The following is a 26,254-nucleotide window of genomic DNA, read 5'->3' as shown; positions in this document are numbered from 1 at the left end:
TCCTAAAATTCGCGGGATGGGCCAGTGATAGCGTGGGAGGCTGACTAGATTCCCAATCTCAGGTATCAAATTTTTCGGCTCACGCAGCACATGAAGTCGTGCATGATCACCTGCAAGGGGGCTTGGATACACGCAAGGTGATTGCGGGGAAGGCCAGGGCGATGGCAAGCAAATGTGTTGGTGCGAGACGCATCGTGGCGACAGGTGACGCTGGATGACATTCCGGACGACATGCCGTCGCGTGACGAGGCGTTCGCTAGGGCCCCCGAACAGCTGCAGACGAGGACCAGAGCTGTGGGCCTGGAACTCTGCGAGGTGCGTTGCTGCACTGCATGCTTTCTTTTCGAGGTCGAGATGAGTGGCAGACGAGGCGTATGCCAGGCACCATTGCCTACCCTGATATCCTATGCCCATGGCGTTTGAGGCTCAAGAGCGGCGCCTGGAAGCCCTGTAGAGAGCTGAGGGATGCGGCAGACTTGCCATGGTCTATTGGGCCACCGTGATACCATTACCTCATTAAACTCTACTGCTCTTGTCTGTGCAGTCCAGATGCTGGCTGACAATCGCGCGAGTGGGGGGAATATGCTGCACATGGACGTTTGCTACACCCCACGCTTGATCATAGGCCTCTGCATGCCGGTGAAGGCGGAACGCCCCGGCGACGTTTGTAGAGGCCGCGCCAACGGCTTCAGCTTCGAGGTGGGCAGCTCTATGGTACAGAAGCGCAACACCGTGTATATCCCGTTGAGCGGCATTGTAGAGCGCTGCGTATTATGCGCGAGGAGCTGCCAAAAGCAAAGAAAGCGTACAATCTAATGCCGCCAATAAAGAGGCGACTTGTGAGCGGAGAATAGAACACGCCCCACCACGCCTGCAAGACTAGCAGTGATGCGCACAGCGGCTGTACGATCCATAGATGGCTGACGTCAATGGAGAAGCATCCATGAATGTGGTGCATGCGCAAGCACAGGATGTGAGACGTCGCATGGTCGCGTGCAGTGACACGGATGCGGAAGTCGGTGATGTCGGCGCCTAGTTCGGTTGTCGGGAGAACGCGAACAGCAAACGCGTTCGCATTCCATATGCACAACGAACGCGCGCTCCACAACGACTATCCGGCCCATATCCGAACTCAAGCAGACTCTGCCGACATGGCGGATATCACCGCAAAGCTGACGTCCGAACTGACAAGGATTGTCGAATGCTCATATCCCCCTTCGCTATCCGTATGTACATATTGCCCCTCACTTCCCAACGCCCAATGCATCCGCGCGTCGCACCACTAGCCCGGCCACAAACTCGAGCACATGACTCGCTGCATATGCGTTCCATCATCGCTGAGCTGACGCGAGATTTCATAGTACCTATACGATCTTCTGGCTGGCGCAGACGTACCGACTATCCGGTCATGTGTCCAAGACCAGTCACCCTGTGCGGTGAACAGGCTGGCCAGAATCGTCTTCGATGCACTACCTCTGAACGCCTACACGTTGCGTGTGCTGCATCTTTTGTGTAAGCGGCTTATCGCTCTCCGCTCTGGCGCCGGGCACGCAATCAGACTGACAAGGTGATTCAGGTCATGCGCCAGAATTTCGAGATGAACTACTGGTCCTGCAACCGACACTTCTTCATACTCTACTGAAGAAGGCAAGCTCATCCAAGTCCGACTTCGAGCAGGTGAGCACGCAAACTTCAAGGTACGTTCCTGGCTAATCTCATGTAGCACGCCGAGCTATGTGTGCTTCTCCTCTCTCGTCCATTGCCTGAGGCGGTTCCATTGCCTGCTGCAGCACAGACTTTCTTTCTCAATGTTTTCGAACACGCTACACAGCAACCAAACTACGGTACACTACGGTCAGTGTATCGCATGCTCAATGGAGCATGTCGTCGGCTCTACAGCCTTCTCCCGGGCGACTTGAGGCAGCGGTTCGATGCAGAGTTGTGCAACATACTCAGATCCAAGAGAGTTGTACAGTCTTCTATGCTATTCTTATGGGCGGAAGGTATAGTACTCCTTACAGAGCATCCCGAAGGAGTTGCGAGCTTGCAAAGCCTGCCTACTGATGAGGAGCCAACATCTACGGAAAGGCTGAGACAACATTGGACAACGCCCTCGGGCCAAAAGTTGTTCGGTTCAACCAAGGACTCACACAAAACCATCGAGCTGACCTGTTTGAACGTAGTGTGGGTTCTTCGAGGAGGAATCAAGGATGACGAGGCTGTCGAGGGCATACGCATCGCATCTCGAGCTTTACAGTTCATTGGCCAAGACGTAAAGGATAACTGGCCTCGGTCTAGCAGTTCGGCGGCCACCCTGTACAGCAAGTGTTTTTCCAAAGTACAAAGCTCCGATGCGAGTCTACCCGTTCAGTTGGAGGCATTGTCTTTTCTTGGCATACTCTCGAGTTCCCAGAGCCTACCGCAAGACATCGTCGCACGCTACGAAGTGTGTTTATTGGAAGCTCCTCGTATGGCAGAGCCCGAAAGCTTTGCCGAGCTTCTTGCTTCATCACTGCCAGCCTTTGCAGTGCATATCAAGGAGGGCACTATTGTAGCACTCGTATCAGGTATCTTAGCAGCGTGTGCTTCACATCCAGGCTCCCGCGAAGCTTCTAATCTTATTGACACTATCGATGAGCTGGCCACTGCTTCGATGACGTCTGACATCCTACGAGTTACTGTGCTTCGTGCACTGTCATCAGAGACTTTGCAAGAAAAACTTGCGAACCTAGCCGATCTCGTCATAACAAAAGAAGGTACCGGCTGCTACGCACACGCAGCATTGATGCGTAGGCGGTTAGTCGCTGCCACAATTGCTTCTTTACTCACCATCGCTCTTGCGGCGCAACCGGGAGAATCGAAGATACCACAACCCGTCGTCACTGCTCTCATCAAGAAGCAGCGAAACCTTCCTGCGGTATCGAATGCTTGTTTGCACTCGATGGGAAGCTTGAATCAACCTTCAGTCTCTCTCTTCGAAGAAGCAAGCACACAACACACAGGCCAGCATCTAGAAGATTGGAGAAGACGTCTCGACTCGGAGCTAGAAAGCCAAAGCAAATATCAGCGAGATGCTATCATGCGCTCTATGGCACAGATCTGCAGTGATCTCGAGACGCGTTGCAACACAGTTGAAGAGCCGCTACGGCTAGAGAAAGAGAGGTCCATAAAGCTCCAAGAAGAGGCTGCTCATCTTGAAGATCAAATCGAGTCATTACGCCAAGAAAGACAGGACTATATCGATCATATAGATGGCCTTGATAAGGACTTGCAAGATATGAAAGATGACCAACAGCATTTAGAGCAGCAGAAGTCTGAGTTGGCGAAGGAGAAGGAGCAAATGCATGCTAGATTCCAAGAAGTAGAGGCCTCTCTCAAGGCATCAGAGCGAAACGTAACCGAGGCTTTGAATGCCGCACACGAAAGATCGAGCGCAGTAGAGTCGGAGCTGCGCTCAACGATGGACCAGTATAAAACGGCTATCGACTCTCGCGATCAGAAGATTCACGAGCTGAGTACCACTGTAAAGCAGTTCAGAGAGTCTCAGGTCAAGCAGAAGAAAGATTTTGAAGACCTGACAATCCAGTGCGAGCAATACCAGAATCGCAGCCACGAAGCGGAAGATCTGCTTGAAAAAGAACTTGGAAAGACTTCTCAGCAGTCGGATGACATTGCACGACTTGAAGCGCAAGCAATAGAACACCAGCAACACTTGGAAGAGAAAGAATCGGAGCTTGAGGATGCGCTTCAGCAGTTACACGTCTTGCGTACAAGTTACCATGAACTTGAAGATTCATCGGCAGAAACTATGAAAGAGCTTGTAGCAAAGCATGCCAACGATCTGGATATTTTCACTAGGAGAGTTGAAGAGGAACGCAAAGAGCTAGAGATCCAGCTACGCAATGCCCAAAACAGCGTTCGCCAGGGGAGACAGGACCACGAAAAGACTCGTAGCGTCGTTCAGCATCTTCAAGCCTCGATACCACCATTAGAAGTAAGGATTCAAGAACTCGAAGAGTTCTGCGGAGAGCAGGAAGAGGAACTTGAAGAATTCAGAACCGCCCAGAAGATGATGGCTATGCATCTGCGACCGGCTCGGCCTGCTTCTCGAACGTACAAAGAGATCACTCAGCCACAAACTGTACGAGAGCCGCGAACCCATCGACGACGAAAGTCAGCTATCAACACTCAGGAAGGCATGCGAAAAGCTCAGGCTGATACCCAAGTATTACCTGACAATACCACGGAGAACTTTACAAATGCGTCTCTCGCCTCCTCTGCCGACTCGAGTTCTTCATTTGGCAGCGGTCCAACACCCAAGCGTGCCAGACCGAGACCGACATTCAAAGTACCGACAATGCAAACGCCCTACACCCAAACGGCGGATGTGGTATCTAAATCAGTTTCACACTCACGTAACTTGTCGTCAAGTAAGCGGGCTCTGAGGCCAGTGTCGCCGAACCGCCGCCACACGACTGCTGAATTCAGATTGCCAGACAATGAGGGAGAAGACCCCGCTAGTGAATTTGAGTCGGCCAGGAAGTCCACGGGGAGCCTCCAGGCTCTTGAACAGACTGGTTCTGATATGGACGATGAGTTTGCAACGGGCACGCCACTTACTCCAGGCTTTATGTCAGGCACTGGTCGTATGCCGGTGGAAGATGATGAGACTATGACTGAACTGTGAGTGGGAAGTTATGATATGATATGATATGCCATGGCAGGAAGGCGACATGGCCAATGGTCGGGTCCCTGCGCATTGGATACGGACACCTGGGTCCATGACGTATGCGAGATTTGGCAGTTCTGAGATACCCAACAGTCTATCCTTAAACAAAGTCTAAATTCCACCTTTACCTTCCGTTAGCTTTACCATAGCGCTAGCCTTGTTTTCTACGGTATATCTCTTACCTCCTCTAAATCTCTTTTCTTGACGTTGTCGTGCTTCTTACACCTCACGGCTACCTGCTTTCTTCCAATGCGCCTTCCCTACACTTGTCATCACATTCTCAACTTGCTCCCGTCTGCACCTTCCTCGTCCCGACTTGCGTGTGTTATCGTGTAGTAGTCCTAGATTTGACCCCGCGCCTTCCTCATACGATTACTCAACGACAAGCCAGCCTTGAGGTCCAAAATCACAAGGTTGCGAATCCGTCGTCACCACGCAAATATTGGGCACACTTGCCGCGACTCGCTCCTACCGGATGCAGAACGGCTACAAGCAAACGCTCTAGTTGCCAATCCAGCTCGAGCAAACAACAGCCTCCATCATCACGTTCCATCCTCCCAAAATCCCTACAGCCAGCCGCTTCGACACCGTGACCTTGCGCCTTCCTAAAGTAGCAGTCACCCTCAATTTGGCCGCTCGTTACCGCCACCAGCTGTTCCTACCGCCATCACCTGAGGGTCACAGCGAGAGCAAGTTTGTTGACAAATAAACATGGATTGCCACTTTCTTGATCCAGATCCCACTGACTCGACTCTCACCTTCAACACCGACACTTCCATATCAACACGCCCCTGCACTCTGGACCGAGAACCGATTGAAAACAGTGAGCAGAGGTCAGAGGCGAGCTCCAATAGTGAGAAGTCCTTCGTCGCTCGCAACATGTACAGTGGCAATCAACGCGGCGGCTGTGGCGGACACCGTGCTGGCAGAGACGGGAATCGTACATACTCCCACAGCTCCGGTAGTTCTACCGGCCAGCACAACCCGAACAGACCGACTCTCAAGGCCAAATCAAGTTCACAATCTACCCAGGATCCTTACACTCGTGTGGCAACTCCTGAGCAGCTGGTCAATCCACCAGACAGGATGGAGTCACCCGTTACGCCAGGCAAACATCTCTCCTCCTTCAACCTGAATGGTCACAGCATCAATGAGACCTACATTGCAAGAAAGCGAACTGACTCAAAACCTCCTACCGCAAGGCCACCTATCGTTAGCCCACGAAAACAGATTACTCAGGCATCTCCTCGGTATGGAGGTAATCGCCCACGCAACAACTCAGCCGATCAGCGCAGCTCACAGCTACCGACATTGAGAGATGGAGCCAAGCATTGGGCCCATTATCAGGAAGGAAAGACCAGGCTATCAGGCATACCCAAAAACTATTGGACCAAAGACGTTTACCACGCAATGTCATCATTCGGGGCCGTCTTCAGCATCGCCATGGTTCCTGGTACCCGAGACAATACCGCTTATGTTATCTTCCGGTAAGTGTATATCATGTGATAACGCGCACATTCTAACACCCTCTTTGTAGGCCTCCCCCTTTCAGGGTCATTCCACATCGAAATCTACGTCTCGGTGCCGCTCTCATCGGATCCGAGACACTTTCTCCCCAAGTCAAGACCGTTCCCAGCCCTATCAATCCCGCAAATAGCTACTACGAGTTTAACATCCTGCCATTACAGGGCATTGATTTCGGTGTCAGAGTGGCAGAGAAGAGCATGATTGCTATGCATACTATACGATCGCCAGATGATATCTACATGATGCTGAATCTGAGTCGCAAAGAGCTCGACATTCAATTTTCGATGAATATTGATAATAATCTGCGCAAGTTCCGCTTTCGTTTGCCAATCAAACTGCTCTCGCGTATCTACCAGATCAACGATTACACCACGGGTCAATCGGCTCTAATCATCCCATTCGACTCTCCACCACAATTCTTCATGCAGATGGAAGAGGGTGAGAGCCTCGAGGATGGGACAAGGTACACCAGCTTCTCCAAAGAGAAGTTCTGGGATGATTGGAGCACCTGGTTCCGAGCGACTGATGTAGTCAACAACACGGTCAAGAAGGCGTTCCAGGGTTCACCGTTGATGAATCACAAGGATACCGCTATCATTGATATTGGTAAGTCTTATTAGTGTCTTTCATGAATGTCCGACTGACTCCTTCAGGCCGATGGACCACCTATCGCATGAGCTTCGCCGCATCAGTCATAAATGGGCTCAAATTCAGGGAATTCAGTGATGCTCTCGCTGACCATGGAGTCGTGATTGAGAACATTGAGGAGTACGCAGTCAAAGAAAAGGCTGTGTCGCCACTATGGTCTCTGCTACAGGAAGAAATATTCGGCACTCACCCGCATCTTGCACCGACGCCCGATTCGAAGGGATCGGTATTCGACGACCTCTTCACTGGTCAAGTTCATCTGAGCTTCCCAGTTCGTTACCAGCTTGAGGCTTGCCTGTCGAACGGCTACCTAAAGGAACATAACATGACAAGCGACTTCTTGGAGAAACTTGCGGCGTTGGAGCCTCGTCGAGCTGTCTACTTACTTGAGAAAGTAGTTGACAAGCAACATACCTACTACGATCCAATGGAGATATTCAGCATCCGGGTCAAACACCTCGAGAAGAAGATTCCCAGTTACTGCGTTTTGCAACGATCGGTCATAATCTCCCCGACCACGATGCATGTCGCATCACCTATTATGGAGACCTCCAACCGCATTATTCGCAAGCATGCTGCGGACAGCGATAGATTCATTCGGGTAAAATTTTCTGACGAAAAAACCGAAGGTCAACTCCGCAACATGCCCAACGGAAGAGCTGAAGCTTTATTCAACCGGGTACGCCGTGCCATGAAACATGGCATCGTTGTCGCAGGGAGATACTACGAGTTTCTAGCATTCGGCAACTCACAATTTCGCGAACATGGCGCATACTTCTACGCACCTACTTCGTCTAAATCTGCCGACGATATCCGTTTCGCACTAGGAGACTTCAGTCACATCAAGACTGTGGCGAAATTTGGTGCTCGTCTTGGCCAGTGCTTCTCCACTACTCGCGCAATGCGGCACAACGTCAAGGTCATAGCAATTCCTGATATCATGCGCAACGGCTATACCTTCACAGACGGAGTTGGTAAGATATCGCTCTTTTTAGCCCAGATGGCGGCCCAAGAGCTCGGGCTGGCCCATGCCTTCGATGATCCAACGTCTCTGTTCCAGTTTCGTCTCGGTGGCTGCAAAGGAGTCCTTGCGCTCGATCCCAAGATCACTGGCCCTGAGGTTCATATCAGACCGAGCCAGCTAAAGTTCGCGGCACCTCACAACGGTCTCGAGATCATCCGGTCGTCATCTCTTGCCACCCCGTTCTTCAATCGTCAGATCATACTTGTTCTATCATACCTCGGCGTACCCGATGACGTTGTCATTAGAAAACAACAAGAGATGATCAACGATTACGAGAACGCCATGGTAGATAGAGAGCTAGCTTTACAGAAGCTTCGGAAGCACATCGACATGAATCAGACCACCCTAACAATGGCGGGAATGATACTGGATGGATTCATGAAAGCTGAGGATCCCTTCATCATGTCTCTTCTCAAACTCTGGAGGGCTTTTACCATCAAAAACCTCAAGGAGAAGGCCCGTATCGCTGTTGACGATGGGGCGTTTGTACTCGGGTGTGTCGACGAGACAGCAACACTTCGAGGACATATGAACGATCCCCAGTCTAGGCTTGATGCTACGAGAGATGAGAAGATGTCAGCCCTACCAGAGATATTCTTGCAGGTTGATGATACCAGCAAGAAAGGCCATTACAAAATTGTTGAGGGTGTGTGTATCCTGGCACGAAACCCGTCACTGCATCCAGGAGACATTCGGGTCGTCCGCGCAGTGAATGTGCCGATGCTCCGTCACCTGAAGAATGTTGTAGTATTGCCTCAGACTGGAGACCGAGACCTCGCCAACATGTGCTCAGGTGGCGACCTTGACGGAGACGATTACATGGTACTGTGGGACGCCGACGTGATACCTGAAATCGTCAACGTACCACCTATGGATTTCACGGCTGAGAAGCCTGTCGAAACTGAAGACCCAATCACCGCTTCGCATATTGCTGACTTCTTCGTCACCTACATGAAGAATGACTCCCTTGGCCAGATAGCGCACGCGCATCTGGCACAAGCCGACTACCAAGCTGACGGTGTGAACGATGAGAAGTGTCTAGCCTTGGCCGAGCTGCACTCCAAAGCTGTCGATTTCCCAAAGAGCGGCTTGCCGGCCGAGATGACCCGTGATCTAAAGCCCGTGAAGTGGCCACATTATATGGAGAAGAAGTATCTTCCAGAGAATCGGATCTATCATTCAGAGAAGATTTTGGGAAAGCTATACGATCAGGTTCAACTGGTAGACTTCCAGCCCCAGTGGGAGAATCCGTTCGACAAGCGCGTCTTGGAAGCATTTGAACTCGGAGATGATATACTGAACAAAGCCACGGAACTCAAGGAGTCTTACGACGAGACGTTGCGACGGTTGATGGCCAAACATAGTATCCGGACCGAATTTGAAGCCTGGTCAGTCTTCGTCCTTGGACACAACCATGAAAGCCGAGACTATAAATTTGGAGAAGAGTTCGGTAGGACAATTGGAGCCCTGAGGTCACAATTCCGAGAGCAGTGCCGAGCTGCTGCAGGACTAGCTAATGGAGACATAGCCGACGGGAGTTGTGTGAAGAAGTTTGTTGCCGCAATGTATACGGTTACCGCTAAAGAGATGGAGGAGGCATTGGTCGAGTGTCGAACGAAGACGAAGACTGTGGGCGGACGACAAGTTCCAGTGCGGCCTATGGAGCCGGAACATATGCCCCTGATTTCCTTCCCATGGTTGTTTCCTAGTGAGCTAGGCAAGATCGCAACTGGTGGCACCTTGCGTCATCTCGACTCCTCTAACACTCAAGGTATCCCAAATCGACAGAAGAAGCACGCTGGAGCGAGTATGACTGCAGAGAGCGAGATAGGAGTTGTCGAAACCGAAGCAGGAGTGACACGTTATGGGGACTTGCTGGACTTGGACTTTGGTTCCAGCAGCGGCTGAGGCGGATCATTCGGACAGAGCAGATGCGGAGACTATGAAGAGTGAGCTTCCCGAAACTTGGTATTGGAGACGGAGATGGTTGGGTGGCGTTTATGGCTAGCTTCAGGGCTCGTATCAAGTCGAGTGGATGAAGGCCATGGACGCGTTGATTTTCCGTCATTAAAGTAGACAAAACGATAAAACCTTCAAAAAAAAGTAGAAAATAGAAAAACACGTACAACAAGCTCTTTGGTGTTTGCGACGATGGTGTCAATGAGAACAACAGTTGTGAGGATGATGACGCGTGGTATCGATAAGCAGCACACGATGCGCAAGCCGTAATTTCCTCTTGGTGCCTGCGTCACAATGCCGCCCTCTACGCGCATACCACCGCTCCTACAACCCTACGTCGAGCTGCCCCGCGACGACTCCATCCTCTTGCTCACGAGCACCCTTGGCGCCAGCGCGAATTGGCTGCTCATTCGGTTCCTCTGCAATGCGCTGAGCACCGCAGCACCGCAACATGGCGGGGACGAGGGACACAACGTCGTCTTCGTGTCATGGATGAGAGAACGTGACTTCTGGCGGCAAGAGGCCAGAAAAGGTGCAGCGCTGGATGTTGAGAAGCTGAGCAAGGAGGGGCGCTTCGCCTTTGTTGACGGCCTGGGTGCTGGTGGAAACGAGACCGATGGCAGCACACTCAGCAGAGACTCGCAGGCCGGTGTGCAGACAACACCACGTGCTTCCGTGTTGAATGCGACACCAGCTCAGAGAGGGCCGCCTGGACGAATAGTGCCTGCGAGAGGGCCGCTCCCACCAGCTCCAGCCATGAATACCTCGAATGGGCCAGCGAGTGCCGGCCAGAGCACGCCAGGCCACTATACACTCAAGAGCCTCGAGATTGCCGACATCAAGGCAACCATCTCCCGCGCCGTAGCCTCGCTGGCTACATCAGCCCAACGAAAGACGCTCCTCATCTTCGACAACCCCGATCTTCTCCTCGCGCTGAACCCAGCAATCACACCTTCTGACTTTACCTCCCTTATGCTACAGCTTCACACGCAATCCAACGTATCGCATATTCTTACGCATATACAGGCCGACAACCCGCTCCTTAGCCTCTCCACACCTCCGCAGCCACTCGAAATGGCACATCACAATCTGCTCGTCAAGTGCGCGCACATGAGCACGAGGATACTCGGTGTGAGGATACTGGACACTGGTGTCGCGAGGGACGTGAGCGGTGTGATACGCATCACTGAGCAGAGAAAGCAGTGGTTCGACGTGGGCTTTGCCATAGAAGAGAACAAGGAAGGCGACGATGGCGGGAGGGGGAAGGAGTTCTTATACCAGGTCAAGAGCGACGGTAGCGTGAGGGTGTTTGAGCGTGGTGCTGGCGGTGAGAGCTGAGATGCTGCATTTCACTTGCCGAGGAGCTCTGCTCATGGCTCTCTCTTGCAGATGTGGCACGAACGAAAGCATGACCAGAGACGTACCAGCTGCACAGAATATGCCTCCAGCCATACAATGGAAAAGACACACAACATATATGCTTGTTATTATGGCCGGAAACAAAGTCCACGGGCTCGTAACGGACATACGCAAAACTTACATGATGCCGCAGCTTGTGCACGCATACATGCAGCAATTGACAAATACGGAAAGGCCGATGATATCACCCGCAGCCCCGCGGCCCCGATTTCTACCCTGAATATCTACCCGTGAACTTCGGCAAGCGACTGACCAACACGGTGCAGCGACGGCTCTCCATTTCGAACTGCCATGCAATTAATACCGCCAGATCATGTCATCCTGCTGCAGTGATACAACTGCGCCGCTCGGAGCGCCGTTTCAGCACATCTGTACGCGACAACGACCTCAACGCGAATACCACGACCCATCCTCAACACAACGCTTGTGGCTTCATCCTATGCAGCCACAATGCTCTTTACTGCAGTTCAAACTGTATATAGGACTGTAACGTCGTTGTCAACGGGCAACCCTTACTTACCGACCCCATTTTAGGCAGCTTGGGGGCCGCCTTGCACAGCATCTATGTGGCACAGTCGCTAGCCCAATGGTTCATGCACAACGCCACGACGACGCAGCTTCGAAATGAGTGTCTGCTTTGATTCAGAGAGAATAGCCATTTGGAGAGAATGAATAAGCGCCATGCTGACGGGAAGGAAGGAATAAAGGAAGCAGCAACATGCAGCGTGTGTGATGTGCCTTCTGCAGTATATGTTTCGAGAGTTGTGCTGGCCGATGGACTAGTACAGGGATGTCTGCCTGCCTGTAGACTTTATTCAGCCTCGACCTACATACACGGCAGCAGGCTCCATCATTCTCACATTCGACATCTTGACTTTCTTCCCCCATCATACCCAGAAGCTCTCAACAATGCCAACCCACCTCCTTGATCTCCCTACGGAAATCCTCAGCCAGATCCTCACATCCTTGCCCACATCCTCTCTTCTTCGCTTCTCGGAAGCCTCTCACCATGCCCGGATCCTCGCCAATGCAAACTTACACACACTGTCCCTCGGCATCGCTCCCCCCACCATTTCCTGTCTCAAGCTGCTAAATATCCATCAATCCAACGAAATGCCTTCCACTACCGGCAACAGCACTGAGAGCCCCTACGCCATATGGCTGCAGATCCCCAAAGCGCAGACGTACGAATACTGGACCTTGCTCAACTTTCAAAGCGCACTCGTAACCAGCATCCTCAAACGCCATGGCACCATGCTCCAGCATCTTGATATAAGCGTATGGGCGCTCACTCTGCCCATGGCAGGCGCGATTGCAAAGTTGCGTGCACTACGCCACTTCTCGCTAAGAATAGAGAGGGTCATTGGTGGACGGCGGTCTTGTGTTGCTATGAGACGTGAGCAGGGAAAGGCTTGGGAGTTGCTCACCAGAACCACGCCAGTTTGGAGTCGCAGACTGGTAGCGTTGAAGCTGGAGAATTGCGATCTGGGGGTTCATCAGTTGTCGGTGCTACTGAAGGAAAGCCGGGGGTGTGAGGAACTGGAGTTGGACCGGTGTCGGTATCTGGGTAGAGATCTTTGGACGTCGTTGATGGAGTGGGAGGGGGCGGGGAAGTTGAGGGGGTTGAATGTGGCGGATTGTGGGGGGCCGCTGGGAGAGGTGTCGAGAATGGCGATGGATAAGCTGGATGGATTAAAGGTACGTTCCTGCCTGAACTCTTCATCTTTGTTGGAGGAGTGGTGAGCCACGTGTATATGCATACTCACATTGAAGTAGTCTCTGAATCTTTACGATTGCCAGGAACAGGAGCCTGGCGAGTTCGAGCGGTGCAATAGGAATTCGTGGCATATACCTAACTTTGTAGCACCAAGAAAAGGTGGTTACGGTGCAAACATGGTCATAGAGGTGGATCCGGACTACATGCAGTAACACACCGAACGCAATGGAGTTCTTCTAGAGTAAGGTGTTTCTATTTCGATACTTGGTCAAGCAAGGGATCGCAACGACGTTGATATCGACAACCAATCATCCTAGTTGCCGATCATGTATGCAAAGAGCCACCCAAGGAGACCACTAGGTTATACTGTTGTTGCCGTGTCTACCCGCCCATCCAGTCATTCAACGGTCATACAACGTTGGTATCGTCAATCATGTCCAGACCTTCATCCCTCCTTCCTGCCAAATGCAAGTCGTTGTCTACCTCGTCAGAACTGCATGTACTGACTGTAATCCATATCGGGGTGATGGAATACACCTCCCCTACCACCAGGAGGCAGATTAGAAGAGAGAGAACTAACAAAGCTGTCTGTGACCGAGCCCTGAGTACTCTGAACAGCACGCTGCGAGTCCTGGCTAGCACGAGCGCGGAGGTAGTCGCTGTACTCTGAGACGCGCTGCGTCTTCATCTGCCACTCAAGGAGCATGAGCATATCGTCTGCAGTCGCAATGTTCTGTTCGTATATGGCGGCCTTGTGTTCTTCGTGATGGTGACCGGGATGGAGCTTCGCCAGATGTTTGGGAGAGTTCTGCATCGATGCTTGTTCCTTGGGTAGATGCTGGTGGTCGGCTTCGATGCGGGCTTTGGCATTGGCGTCGTGAACGGCCTTGCGTACAGCACGGGCGCGACGGCGGTCAGGAATCTTCTGCTTCGCTGGCGCATCGGTGAGAGCTTGGCGCATGCTTTTCAGCTTGGCTTGACGTCGCTCCTGTCTTGCCTTGATGGTAGCCTCTTCCTTCTCCAGGTTGAGTATGTGGCGATACTTTTGCTCCAAGTAAGCACCGACCATGATTGGTGCCCAGTCTTGAACAAAGTTGAGTCCAATGATGCCGCTGTAGACATCCAAGCTGTTGAGTTGCTTCAGCTGCTCAAACGCGTCTTCTGTAGACATGTTGTCGTTTTCGACCTGCCAGACCAGTTCGTCGCGGAGTGCCTGGACCCTTGCCTCACGAATCGCATCATCGAGTGCTTTGCCACATGCAGGATTGTTGAGAACGTCCCAGTACTCAGAAAGACTGTTGTGGAACTCAGAGATGCTCGGGCCGCCCTCGTAAACAAATTGAGTCGCGTCGTTGAAGCCACTGTCGATGCGAAGGTTCAGCAATTGATGCATCTCCTGCATGCGTGCGAGTAGTGCATAGTAAAGGTCCTCGTAGTCGGCGAGTGGGCGGTCGGTAGCCTCTTGGTTGGAACGCAAGTAGATTCGTGCGTGAATGCGCTCGACGGTGAGAAAGCCAGGAGGCAGCAGGCTGGGACCGACTTGCTTCTTTTGCAGGCGGTTGAACATAGTGCTCAGACTGGGGCTGTAAAGATCGAGTTCTGGCTTGCCAAAGAGATTGCTGCTGCCAGCAAGATTGATGACATATTGACTGAGCTTGAGGATGTGCTCGATAACGTAGTCGGTCGGATAGGCTGTATTTGTAGCTTGAACAGCCATCTTATTGACCGCTACCGCGAAACCTGGAAGAAGGTTCTTTGCAGACATCTCGTGAGACTCCTTGTGCTCGTATGCTGTGTGATGGGAAGATGCGAGCCGACCAAGATGAGACTGGCTTGTGACGGGTTGACAACTGAAGATAGTGTAAAAGACTTAGAAGCTTGTCGTTGATGTATGAATGTGGGATCAATATTGGCGAAAGGTTTGTGGGTTGAAAATCTGTAATCGAGGTGGCTGGAGACGACTTGGTCAAGTGAAGGTGAAAGGTGATACCCGGATGATGAATACCAATTGTCCCATTTCGTTGCTGGTATTGTTCTTGTACAAAATTTGGACAATAGAAGTGATTTTATTGTATCGGCCGGATTGGGACTTTTGAGCTGCGGGCGCGCAAATGTCTAGGTATAGTGGTCACCCGTTACTGGAGGGGCCACGACTCAATTATAGCATCGACACTGGCTGCGAAGTACTTTGTAGAAGAACATAGATGACACCATTAGCACCAAATATTAGATTCGACGTCATCCGTTCTATCATAGTAGTATTCTGGCTTTTCGCTGCCTTGTTTGGACGTCCGTTGCTGCCTGGGGGTGTAGGTAACGAAGATGGTCGCACTGTCATCCCACTCGGTCATGCGTCGACTCACCACTCCATATATTCACGCTTCAGGTGACCAATCTCTGAAACAATGCTCTTGTATCGAGGTTCCTCAGTCTCCTGGGCAATTCATCTTGAATCCAGTCTCGTCCCAAGAAGGCGCTTGCCGCGAGTGCTCCCACGGTAGTAAGCCAAAAGACAGTCTTGGTTGTGCCCGGTCGGAACTCCTCGCCAGTCTTCTCGTTCCGATAAACAAAGTCGTTTTTCTTCCAGAAAATACTTCTGAACCAATAGAGGAATTGCCAGTCGGGGTACATCACTGGATTGGTTAGCACGTAGACCCATGTCGAAGCATCCTTTCGTTACTTACTGTTATTCAGGCCTGTTTTCGGATCAACAGCCCAATTGACGCAGCCAGAAGCCCAAACTAGCTTTCTGGCAGCTTGTTGTGTCCAGTGCGAATCTGCGATTGCGGCCTCGTACTTGACTTCTACGGTCGCTGGTGGTGGCGCAAGCATCTTGGGAATGAACGATCGCGATCGATATGATGGGAGCGATTTGAAGATAGGCTCAAGGAGTCGGAGGGTAAAGTTGATCTGGCACTCGACGGTGTAGATAACGCTCAGATGACCAGTGACAGTGTTTGGCCCCATGAGGATGAAGAAGTTTGGGAAGTCGGGAACCACAGTTCCAAAATACGCTTGCGCAACACCTTGCGAGGTTTTGTCCCACTGTAACACGCATCAGTATCTGGTCCCCTTGGTGATCTGAACGTCTCGACTTACGTATTTGCTCAAGCTCAGTCCATCACGCCCTACAATCTCCATCGGGCACAGCATCTGCTGAGTTGCAAATCCGGTCGCAAGCACAATTGCATCGGCCTTCACTTCGCGGCCGCTCTTTGTCACCACACCGCTGCTGGTAATTCTCTCGACTGGGTCGTCCGAAACGAGCTCGATATTGTCCCTCCATAATGTCTTAAGGTAGTCTGTGTCCAGCACTTTCCGCTTGCACCCAATCTCGGTTTTTGGAATGAGCGCATTCCAGTATTTGGGCGGCGCCATGCTTTTGACATATGCCTCATTCTCTTTCGCCAGGTTTTGTCGTATATTACGACCTGTCTCGATATCAAAGCCACTCCAGTCGCGTTCCATGTCATAGTAGAACTTTGCGCGATAGAGGCGCATTGCCAATGGTACGTAGCGCATCACTGCTTTAAATGTCTCCGAGTAGTATGGATTTTGACGTTCTGCGAGGTACTGTGCTTGCCGGCCGAATTGTACAAGTTTGCGCACAGGATTGGGCTCGTTAGCCATGATAGGAACAAACTGGGTCGCCGAGCAGCCGTTGCCTGAGAGCTTGTAAGTATGATAATTCATGATTCTCTGGCCCTGCTTTCACAACATACCAAGTACAACGACATCTTTGTCATTCCAATCGAAGCTGTGGTCCCACTGGGCAGAGTGAAACAGCTTGCCCTCGTACGTCTCTACTCCCGGTAGGTCGCATGTTTTCGGTACTGACAGTGAGCCAACGCCTGAAACTAATATCTTCGCTCGCCTTGTTATTCGCTCTTTAGTTTGCAGGTCCAGAATAGTCGCCTCCCAGACGTTGTCAATATCGTTCCAAACTGCCTTCTCGACAATGGAATGGAAGCGGACGTGATCAACGACTTTGTACTGTTCGGCTACAGAGCGAAAGTAGGCCTGAATCTCTGGGCGCATGGAATATTTTCGTGACCAATTCGGATTCAATGCGAAGCTGTAGGAATAAAAATGTGAGGCAACCTATTCAGCTCAGCAAAGGGCTCAGTACCATTAATACATTGAACCCAGAACCACTTACATCGCATCCACACCCTGGATATGTATTTGCCAGCCAGGTTCCACCGACATCGTCACTTTTCTCGACGAGCTCAAAGTTGCGAAGACCATACTTTCGAATGATTTGAACTGCGAGGCCCAGGCCGCTCATGCCCGCGCCTATGATGAGGACTTCTGTATCGAACGACATTGTAAAGCAGCTCCTGGCGACTCGAATGTACAAGAAATGAGATCAGAGGAGGTTTAGAACACGGTAACAAGGGAATACCAGAAGGATATGGGAATATTTATAATATGCTCGTTCTTTTGCCAACCCGTCCGCTGATCCACCCATCCATGCTCCAGAGCTACTAGATGCCCATCGGTGGGCCCTACGTCTTCCGTTCACCCTCATTATGTGCGGAGTATGGGCGCTGTCTAACCACTTCGTGTCTATGTTTGCGGGACGTTGTTGCAATGTGGTCGATATTTGGGCAAGTTTGCCGAGCAGACAGGAAGAAAGTTTGCCGAGCAGACAGGAAGAAAGTCTGCCGATGTCCAATAGCAGGCGATCGGATCATGCGGGGACCCCACACTTCGCAGACGCGTGTATGCTGCTCGTCACGATCCGGAACTTTCGCTTTTGGCATGCCGGCGCCTGCTCTTCCTTCGAATACTCGTACGACTGACCAAAATACTCATGAGATGGCTGTGATGTTTGAAATACTGAATCACGCATAGATGACGTCATTGCTTTCGACGCGTCGTCTGTCGAACACGGCGCGCAATTCACTCCCAAATTACACGCTAGCAAGACGAACACCAATCACGAATGCTTTGCATGGCATTCATTTGGACAATCGGAAAGACACTGATGTTTGAACACGCAAAAACACCCGAGCATGACCATAGACAATACACAAACCAGGGATTAGCTTAACACAAAGCCTCACACGAGACATATCGCCACCACTGCCCTCTTCCTCGGTCGGGATTACGAACGGAACGTCGTGACGGGAGTATTAGCATGGGAGGTTGAGAGTGATGGGGGAATAGAGGGCTTTGTGGGCAGGGGAGAACGGACAGGAATCGAGTATTGAGCATAGCGTACCCTACATAAACAATAGAGAAGGAACGAGCAACCTTCAAGGCTATTCAGAACGTGGCAACTACCTCCATGTTTCCCTCGACATCTCTCATCTCCACTACTCCACGCTTCAACTTACTAGCTCCGCAAGTATACATACTTCCAAAATACCATCGATGAGCCTCAATGTCCATGATAAGCCAGGCCATATTTCCCCTCAAGTTTATAGCGCCGTCGTAGATTTTGATATCGTCAGGCGACACCTCTTGCTTGTTCGGCTTGTTGATGTAGTACTCAGGACTGATATGAACATAGCCCATCGTTAGCAACGGAAGCTTAGGCACAGGGTCGTTCCAGTGGGTGACCCGATAGTTACCGCCAGCTTGGTTCGTGATATAAGAGCTGATCTTGCTACCTCCTATCCTGGGTGCTCCGTAGCTGTACAAAGCCACGATGTAGCCAGCGTTGCGTATGCTTGCAGCTGCGAGTGTAGCGACTGCGCCGCCCAGCGAGTGCCCTGTTACAATGATCTTGTAGCTAGGAAACGCAGCAGACGTTTGCTTCACAGCGGGCAACACAGTATCGCGCGCATCCTTCCAAGACTGCCAAAAACCGCTATGCGCAGTGCAGTCCGGACAAATATCCGTTTTCGTGGTGCCAAAGTCGAGGTTTGTGCGCCACGCATCGATTGTTTGACTACCTCGGAAGGCAACGACTATAAGTTTGCTGGTGTGGTCGATAGCTACAAAGCCGGTGACGTCAGTCGAGGTCTCGTCTCTACATCTTGTTAGTATACATGTTGCTTGGGGTTGTATGAGTCTCATCCCAAACTGGTGAGCACAAGAATAGGTTACGAACTTACCGACTGTACTCAATGACTGTAGTAGAGTCTGCATCTTGCACAAGCGGGCAGTTTCCAGTCGAGCATTCAATCTGATCACCGGTAGAGTCATAATTGTTTGAGCAGTAAGCCGCTGAAGCATACTGTCCCATCAATTTGAGGCTGGCCAGAAAGTCTGGTGCAATTTCTGTCGCTTGTTAGTCGATGTGGTTGAGAACATTCCGCAGCACCGACATACCTCGCTCCTGAACAAGTGGCGCAGCATTGCTAGCTATGGCGCCTAGCAGCGCTGTGATAATGAGGGGCGACAAAGAAAGCATATCGTGAATGAGTGACTGGTTGAAAAGAATGACTTAGAATTATGATAGCAGTGTGGACTCAGCGACAGCGAGAGAGTGAAGCGGATCTCAATCTACATATAACAGGGAAACCATCGACTCAGTTTTACGGTTCGTGGTTCACCGCGAAAGCCATGGTTTGCTTCATCACATAAAATGCAAGTCTGGACTTCCGAATGCGGAGTCTAAGCAGCCCAGCTAGAACCCGCCCTTTCCATGGCACCCTGTATATGTCCAAGACGATTGAACCATTGGTACGCATCTATATCGGGAGGCTTGCTTGTGGTTGAGCTTGTCACAGTCAAGAGCGCGTTCGGTGCTGCTATTGGCTGGGGCGAAAATGGGCCCCGCGAGCTGTGGGGCGGCGGCTCGACCGCGCGGCACGACTTGCACGTTGGTTTTGGGTTTGTTGGCACAAGTGTATTGGATGAAGATTGTCGAGGAGTCTTGTTGCTAGTGTACCTGAGTATACTGCGTGCTTTTGCTGTCGAGAGAGATAGATCAAAGACACCCGTCTGCGAAAGGAGGTGGACCTCGGGAGGAGTTAGTGCGTGCGCTAAGTCACTAGCGCGTGGCGTAGGAGGGGTGGAGGCACATCTAAAGGATGGGCGCAACAATACCTAGCACATTCTCCGCATTCCTTACATACACCACCACATACTATAGTAGAACCACTTGAGACGGATGTTCCTGTCGAACACCAAGGCGCCCATGCCTAGGCAGCTATCGCGTTCAGAATACGTCTTGAGCAGCAGATTGTTGTGTTACGGAAAACTGCTTCGTGACTACTCACGCGCAACAGTTGCTGGCAGCAATCCCGCATGCTCGCTGTGCAGCAAACTGAATACCGAACATATATAGTATTGGAAGTGGACACGCTGACATATCGACATCTTCTGCAGACCTCGTCTATCTCATCACTTCCTGGCTTTTACCAACTGTCATACCGAAAACAGATCTAGAACACCTCGTTGCCTATCGGTCACTTATGTCGCACGACTTGATCTTGAAAGGACAGCAAGAGCTCTCCGTTTTAACCGTAGTTCTTACGTTTATCTGTTTATTACCGTCCATTCTCGTTCTGTATATCGGTCTTCTTATCCTCTGCCTCCAAGTTCGAGATACTGCTGACCGACCAGTGGATCTGCGACATCATCATCAACGCCTTCAGGAAGAGGTTGACCGATATGCAGCTCTTGTTCAGCGGTGTCATATTAGAATTGATGAGATTCTGAATCACTTGGATGATCATCAACTCTGAGGGATGCACTTGTCATCCACAGAAGCAAGATAATTTAGATTTTGAGATTATGATCTTGAAGAGCATCTCAAGGGGGAATGCTCACACATGCAGTTAGTGACTAGGATGGAACAGGGTTGTGCAAAGTCTTGAGTACAACGTATGCGGTTTGAGGAGTCTCTGGGTCTTGGATGTCTTTCGACGGGTCCAATACATGTCGCGTAGCCAAACAGACACAGGCGCATGATTCGAAGATGTCTCAGACACTTGCGAGTACTTTTCGTGGGCTTAGTATCTCTGTATAAGAAAGTTTACACTTACTGCCATCATCTCTATCTCTCGTAGTCATATCTCCATCCACTGCTCACATGCTCCTACGCCAAAGACTTCATTAGTCGATCATTCTCTTGCCTTAACCAAACATCATGAGCAGAGCACCAGCATACTTCCAAACTCGTTCGTTGCCGAAAGACATTCAGTTTGTAGCCACGTACACTGCGCGACTGTTGTTTGCAATCGTCATCCTTGGTTTAAATGCCCACATTATCCAATTTCAGGCAGATAACGTTCTGGTGTACTCTATAACTCTTGTACGTATTGGAACCTCGTTCCGGATGCATAGCTTATCATGATATTTAGGCCGTCCTCACGATCCTGACATGCGCCTACTCTATCGCACAGCTGTATGCGTTCACGACAGCGCAAAACGATAATGTATCACTTGGAATACACGTATTCATGACCGCATTCTGGTTAGTCGATACCGGGATTGTCCTGGTATTGGGCTCACAATCGCGGCAATTGAATTCCAAAGCCCACCTTCCAACGTTCCTTGCAAGGACTACTCTGGGGGGTTTGGAACTGTAAGCACACCTGGTTTGCGACGCACACACGATGACGCTGACAAACAAAAGTCTACTCTGGTTCATGCCGATTCCTGATCTCATAATCGCCATTGTCGATAAGAAAAAGGACATGTCCACCGATGACGAGATCCCAATGTCGCGAGTGCAGGCCACCACTCCCAGGCCGACACCCATGATGTCAACACGACGGGCCGAACCATAGGACAATGTAGTAAGCGGACCTCCCCGACGAGATTTTCAGCCGTTACTCCCTGATATCTAAGATGAATTTGCGTTGACGCTACCTAGGTATAGTCGGAATCTCTCTAAAAACTTCATTCTACATCTGCCGGACTATCTAGGCAGTACCTAGATAACGGTGGGGTTCCAGAAACCGGTGGAGCTTTGGTCTTCAATGATTAGGGATATTCGTTCAGCGGATGAGATTGACAGAACTAAGCCATATGAGAGGATGATTGGGACAATCACTGATGTAAAACTTGTGTACCCATACTAAGAAAACTGGAAACATAGGAGAAAGTACGAGGAAATGTGGTTAAAGGAGCTTCACCTCAAGTACGCTTAAGATTAATGGCTACAACTCTCACCAATATCTCCACTCAAAGCATCTTACTCCCTTGCACCATACCTTTCCACGTAGAACGCCCATGGCACTCGCCTTCTGCCGCAAAAGCAAACCCTAACAGCTCCCTCACTCTCCTTTCTTCAAAAAGGTCAATGCAGCAACAACATATCCCTCCATCCCCACCGTCAACGTAGGCTGCACAACCGGTGCAAAGAATGGACTATGATTTCCTGGAACATCCTCACTGAGTCTCCCCTCTTTCTCCGCCTTATCCCACACCGCCGGATCCGTGCCTCCGTACAGGAAAAAGCAACTCGGCTTACCGATCGCTGTAGCCAAGATGCCAAAGTCTTCCGATCCCTGCAAGCGCGCAATGTCAGACTGGTAAGAATGCTTGCCGGGCTGGAAGTGAGCTGAGAATGACTCTTCGAGTGCATTGGTGATATCAGCGTCGTTGAAGAGCAAGGGGAACTGTGTTGTAGGTGTCAGGGTAGGAACATTCGGATTGTTTGATGCTTCGGCCTCGGCGAAGACGATGCGCTTCACGCTCGCGAGTACACGTTCGCGGGTTTGGGGTAGAGCGGCGCGGACGTCGATCTTCAGGTTGGCTTCGGAGGGGATGATGTTTTCGGCGTCACCGGCGTGGAAGGCAGAGACTGTTACGACGGCAAAGTCCAGAGGGTCTACTTCTCGCGCTACGATGGATTGGAGACGCATGATGGTAGAGGCGGCCTGAAGGATGGGGTCGATGCCGCGGTGTGGGGTGGATGCGTGGGCTTGTCGGCCCTCAATTCGGAGTTGGAATCGATCTGCAGAGCTGGCAATCAAACCATGCTTCGTTCCTATGACACCGGCTCTTTCTGGCATGACATGCGCACCTACAACGACGTCTGGCTCCTTGACCTTCTTGTAAAGCCCATCATCCACCATGTTCTGCGCACCGCCTGCCCTCTCTTCCGCGGGTTGGAATACTAGAATCAGCTCCCCACTCCACGCGTCTTTACACTTGACCAAAGTTTCCGCCGCCGCAAGCAACGCTGTGATGTGCATGTCATGGCCACAAGCATGCATAACGGGTTTCTCAACATCATCTAGGTCCTTCATGCGCGCCGTACTCGCATAGTTCAGTCCGGTCTTCTCCTCAACAGGTAGCGCATCGATGTCAGCACGTAAGAGGAGGGTCTTTCCAGGGCCGTTCGAGAAGCTGGCAGCGATGCCGTGACCACCGATAGAGGTGTGAATTGTGAAAGCCTTGAAGGTCTCAAGATGTTTTACGATGGCCTCGGCAGTTTTGGCTTCTTGGAAAGAGAGCTCGGGGTGCGTGTGAAACCATCTGTCTGGATAGCTGTTAATGCTAGCCTACCTGGAACGAAAAGAGCACTTACAGAGCTCCTCATACGATGCTATGTCCGGCTGGTTTGCCTTTACGATCTCGCTTATCGAAGGCATGGTATCTGCTTATCCGATCTCAAGAGGTTTCCTGGGACGTAAGACTCAAGTGCTGTCTAATCAGTCCCCTATATATAGGCTTGAGCACAAGGTCGATAGCACGGGAAACTACCCGCCTTTGTCGCGTTAGTGTCTCCAAGGCTGGTTAGTGAGGTTGGGACAAGTGCTGTTTCCGACGGGGAAAGTCGAAAATGACGTATGAGCGTGCGTTGGATTGTGGGGTAGCGCATCTGATCGCAACCCTCATATCTACATCGATAACGGCAATATGCAACGAAAACATGCCGGAGAAGAGTCCTCAACAACTGAGGAATTGGAAGGTTGTGTGCTAGCGAAAGATGACTAGAAAAGTGAGAAGTTGATATTAATACAATGATGTGCGTGACGCCTAACCAGAGACCAATACCGTATTCAAATCCTAGAAACGTATGCACCCACAATCGCTCACATTTAACCACGAGAGCCCCCGACTCTATTCTTTGGTCGCCTTCCTGTTGCAGTTGCACACCATATACTGCACATGAACCAAGCTTTTGGACTCAGAAAGTATTGCGCTTGGCCATTCTATGACCCCCCAATATCCTCGTTGTCTTTCTCCAACTGTCGCTCAAGACTTCCCATAGGGTCTGGTTCTGAACGTGGTGCAGAAGGAGCGACTGATTCTTGTTGCACAGATTCAGGCTCAGGTATAGGCTTAGCTTCGGGCACGGGTGCTGGTACAGATTCGGGTTCGGGTTCGGGCTGGGACTCCGGCTCAGATGCGACCACAGGCACTGGTGCCGCGTCCTCTTCCACTGTTGGGGCTGGGGCTTCACTCGGAGCATCTCCAGAAACAAGGGCTTCTGTGGTGGTAGCAGAAGTCGAGATCTGGTTCATAGAATTCTGGCGACTATGGGATACGGTAGAGAGCGGTAGATCGGGTGAACTTGATGGGTCACGCTTCGGCGTTTGCATGACCGTGTCGTCCGGGACGGCTTCGAGTGCGGTCCTTTCGATTATTGCGTTATCTTGAGAAGGCTCGTTGGAAGTCGGTGGTGCTTCGGTTGCTAACGCGGCGTCTTCTGTTAGAGTAGCGTCTGTGAAACTAGATATCTCGTTCGCTAGGCCGCTGGTAGGGGCTACAGAAGATGCCTGAGGAGTCGTTGGGTTCGAGGTATGCTCCATGTCTTGATCCTCATCTTCCGAGCCCTCTTCGCCAGAACCTTCTTCTTCCTCGCCGCCAGCGTCTGCCATTGGTGTATCTCCGCCATCCGAAGGTGCTACTGATCCGTCCTCCCGTTTGACGCCTGGTACGCCCAGCAAGTCACCACCAGCCATTGATGTTGGTGTTCCTTGCTCTGCCCCACCCTCGGCGAAGACGACCTTCTTCTTCCCCCTGCCCGGACCTCCACGCTTCACCTTCTTCTTGGGAGGTGGCGGCCTTCGCCTAGGTGGCGTTTGTTGTAGAATGTCGTTAGCTACAACCACACCCTCCGCGTTCACCACACCGACTCCCTCAACAATGGTGCCTGGTGCCGCGGTGGCCGGTGCAACCTCGATCGCGGCGTCTGTAGGTTGAACTTCGCCTTCTACAGCCTGACCTTCTGGTACGAGCACTTTGTAAACAGCCACATTACCGTCAGCATCAAGCTTCTTTACTTTGGTCTCTCGCAATGCAGGTTGCGCGACCTGGCCGTTGACGTAGGGTGACGGTAGGCCCTTTCTTCTCTTTGCGAGATATTCTGGTTCCGAAACTTCTAGATGTCGCGGAACTTTGACGTACTTTTTGATGGTGAAGCCGGTACGAATCTCTTTGGTCTCTTCTTCTTCATCTTTCATCTCGTTGTCGTCTTCTGGAGGCGCGGGTGGCTTGTACAACTTGCCGGACCGTGCTGCTCGCAGAAGCTGTTGAGAATGCTCAGGCAACATGTGAGAATCTCGAGGCATGGGTAGTTCGGGCCAAGCATCCTTATCCAAAGGTTTGTTGTCGGCCGAATTGGGCTCAATGATAATCTCGGCTTCCCGGTATTGACTGATGGGAAGTCCTTCTAACACATTGTGTTCTATTTGGCCACGCCCTGATCTGTTAGATCGGTCCCTGTTCCGAAACTAGTCACATGATGTTAGCATCTTGTCGGATAAGCACACGTTCACGCATGCTACTTTGCTCAGGTTAAGGGAAAAGAATAGGCCATGGCCGCTGCTTTGCACGAATGGAGCGCAGGTACCAGAGAGGTACTCATCACCACCCGTCACGTAGGCAAGGCTCTAGACCACAAAGATATCTCTTCAAGACGTGTCCTGCATAAGATGATGGAATGTTCAAGATGCGATGCACGTGACGGCAATAGCGGTGTTGCGTCGCGCGCGTGCAAAGCGGCAACTCGATGTGACACAAGCAGCTTGAGGATGCACGCTCGAACAGAGGGAGGGGTGACGTACCGGTGCCATGGCGACGTGTGGTTTCCTCGATGAGGACTGGATCAGGCGGTGAAAGTGGGTATGAGAGTCGGCGCAATGCGTCGGGAAGTCGCGATGCGTGAAGGGGAAGCGCGTCTCTTTGCAGATGGCAGGCACAACCGTGCGCCGCTAGACCGTTTTGGGTGCATCTGCGATCGCTGCCTCATATCTCGAGACGCGATCACTAGCCTCCTGAATGGTCTTTCGATAGAATAGAGAGTATCGACCCTAAGTATCACATTCAATTCTTGAAGTTTCCCAATGTTGTTTCATCTGGTCTAGCCTCGTGG

At 51.3% G+C, this 26,254-nt stretch overlaps 8 protein-coding genes across 8 annotated transcripts; 3 read left to right on the top strand and 5 right to left on the bottom strand.

Moving 5' to 3' along the window:
- Positions 1 to 1,082: 1,082 nt before the first annotated feature.
- Positions 1,083 to 4,863, top strand: ACET3X_005450 (uncharacterized protein; the record flags this gene model as incomplete). The annotated part of the gene is made up of 4 exons (XM_069451656.1): positions 1,083 to 1,226; positions 1,362 to 1,512; positions 1,577 to 1,677; positions 1,724 to 4,863. The coding sequence occupies 4 exons, from the start codon at positions 1,083 to 1,085 to the stop codon at positions 4,685 to 4,687; spliced, it is 3,360 nt and encodes a 1,119-aa protein (XP_069307494.1). The 3' UTR covers positions 4,688 to 4,863.
- A 577-nt stretch (positions 4,864 to 5,440) lies between these two features.
- On the top strand, positions 5,441 to 9,836 carry ACET3X_005449 (uncharacterized protein; the record flags this gene model as incomplete). Its single annotated transcript, XM_069451655.1, has 3 exons — positions 5,441 to 6,216; positions 6,267 to 6,862; positions 6,910 to 9,836. 3 exons carry the CDS (start codon positions 5,441 to 5,443, stop codon positions 9,834 to 9,836), a joined length of 4,299 nt encoding a protein of 1,432 aa, XP_069307493.1.
- A 345-nt stretch (positions 9,837 to 10,181) lies between these two features.
- On the top strand, positions 10,182 to 11,225 carry ACET3X_005448 (uncharacterized protein; the record flags this gene model as incomplete). The annotated part of the gene is made up of 1 exon (XM_069451654.1): positions 10,182 to 11,225. One exon carries the CDS (start codon positions 10,182 to 10,184, stop codon positions 11,223 to 11,225), a length of 1,044 nt encoding a protein of 347 aa, XP_069307492.1.
- Positions 11,226 to 13,510: 2,285 nt separating this feature from the next.
- Positions 13,511 to 14,740, bottom strand: ACET3X_005447 (uncharacterized protein; the record flags this gene model as incomplete). The annotated part of the gene is made up of 1 exon (XM_069451653.1): positions 13,511 to 14,740. One exon carries the CDS (start codon positions 14,738 to 14,740, stop codon positions 13,511 to 13,513), a length of 1,230 nt encoding a protein of 409 aa, XP_069307491.1.
- Positions 14,741 to 15,405: 665 nt separating this feature from the next.
- On the bottom strand, positions 15,406 to 17,350 carry ACET3X_005446 (uncharacterized protein; the record flags this gene model as incomplete). Its single annotated transcript, XM_069451652.1, has 5 exons — positions 15,406 to 15,656; positions 15,708 to 16,068; positions 16,123 to 16,688; positions 16,746 to 17,124; positions 17,183 to 17,350. The coding sequence occupies 5 exons, from the start codon at positions 17,348 to 17,350 to the stop codon at positions 15,406 to 15,408; spliced, it is 1,725 nt and encodes a 574-aa protein (XP_069307490.1).
- A 944-nt stretch (positions 17,351 to 18,294) lies between these two features.
- ACET3X_005445 (uncharacterized protein) lies at positions 18,295 to 19,911 on the bottom strand (the record flags this gene model as incomplete). Its single annotated transcript, XM_069451651.1, has 3 exons — positions 19,306 to 19,911; positions 19,089 to 19,254; positions 18,295 to 19,003 (listed from the first exon to the last, which is right to left on the bottom strand). Exons 1-3 carry the CDS (start codon positions 19,385 to 19,387, stop codon positions 18,295 to 18,297), a joined length of 957 nt encoding a protein of 318 aa, XP_069307489.1. The 5' UTR covers positions 19,388 to 19,911.
- Positions 19,912 to 22,202: 2,291 nt separating this feature from the next.
- ACET3X_005444 (uncharacterized protein) lies at positions 22,203 to 23,525 on the bottom strand (the record flags this gene model as incomplete). Its single annotated transcript, XM_069451650.1, has 2 exons — positions 22,203 to 23,413; positions 23,462 to 23,525. 2 exons carry the CDS (start codon positions 23,523 to 23,525, stop codon positions 22,203 to 22,205), a joined length of 1,275 nt encoding a protein of 424 aa, XP_069307488.1.
- A 564-nt stretch (positions 23,526 to 24,089) lies between these two features.
- On the bottom strand, positions 24,090 to 25,955 carry ACET3X_005443 (uncharacterized protein; the record flags this gene model as incomplete). The annotated part of the gene is made up of 2 exons (XM_069451648.1): positions 24,090 to 25,613; positions 25,947 to 25,955. The coding sequence occupies 2 exons, from the start codon at positions 25,953 to 25,955 to the stop codon at positions 24,090 to 24,092; spliced, it is 1,533 nt and encodes a 510-aa protein (XP_069307487.1).
- Positions 25,956 to 26,254: the final 299 nt, after the last annotated feature.

This window comes from Alternaria dauci, chromosome 4 (genome assembly GCF_042100115.1).
Source record: "Alternaria dauci strain A2016 chromosome 4, whole genome shotgun sequence".
NCBI classification, from domain to species: Eukaryota; Fungi; Ascomycota; class Dothideomycetes; order Pleosporales; family Pleosporaceae; genus Alternaria; species Alternaria dauci.
This window is presented reverse-complemented; position numbering and strand designations above follow the sequence as displayed.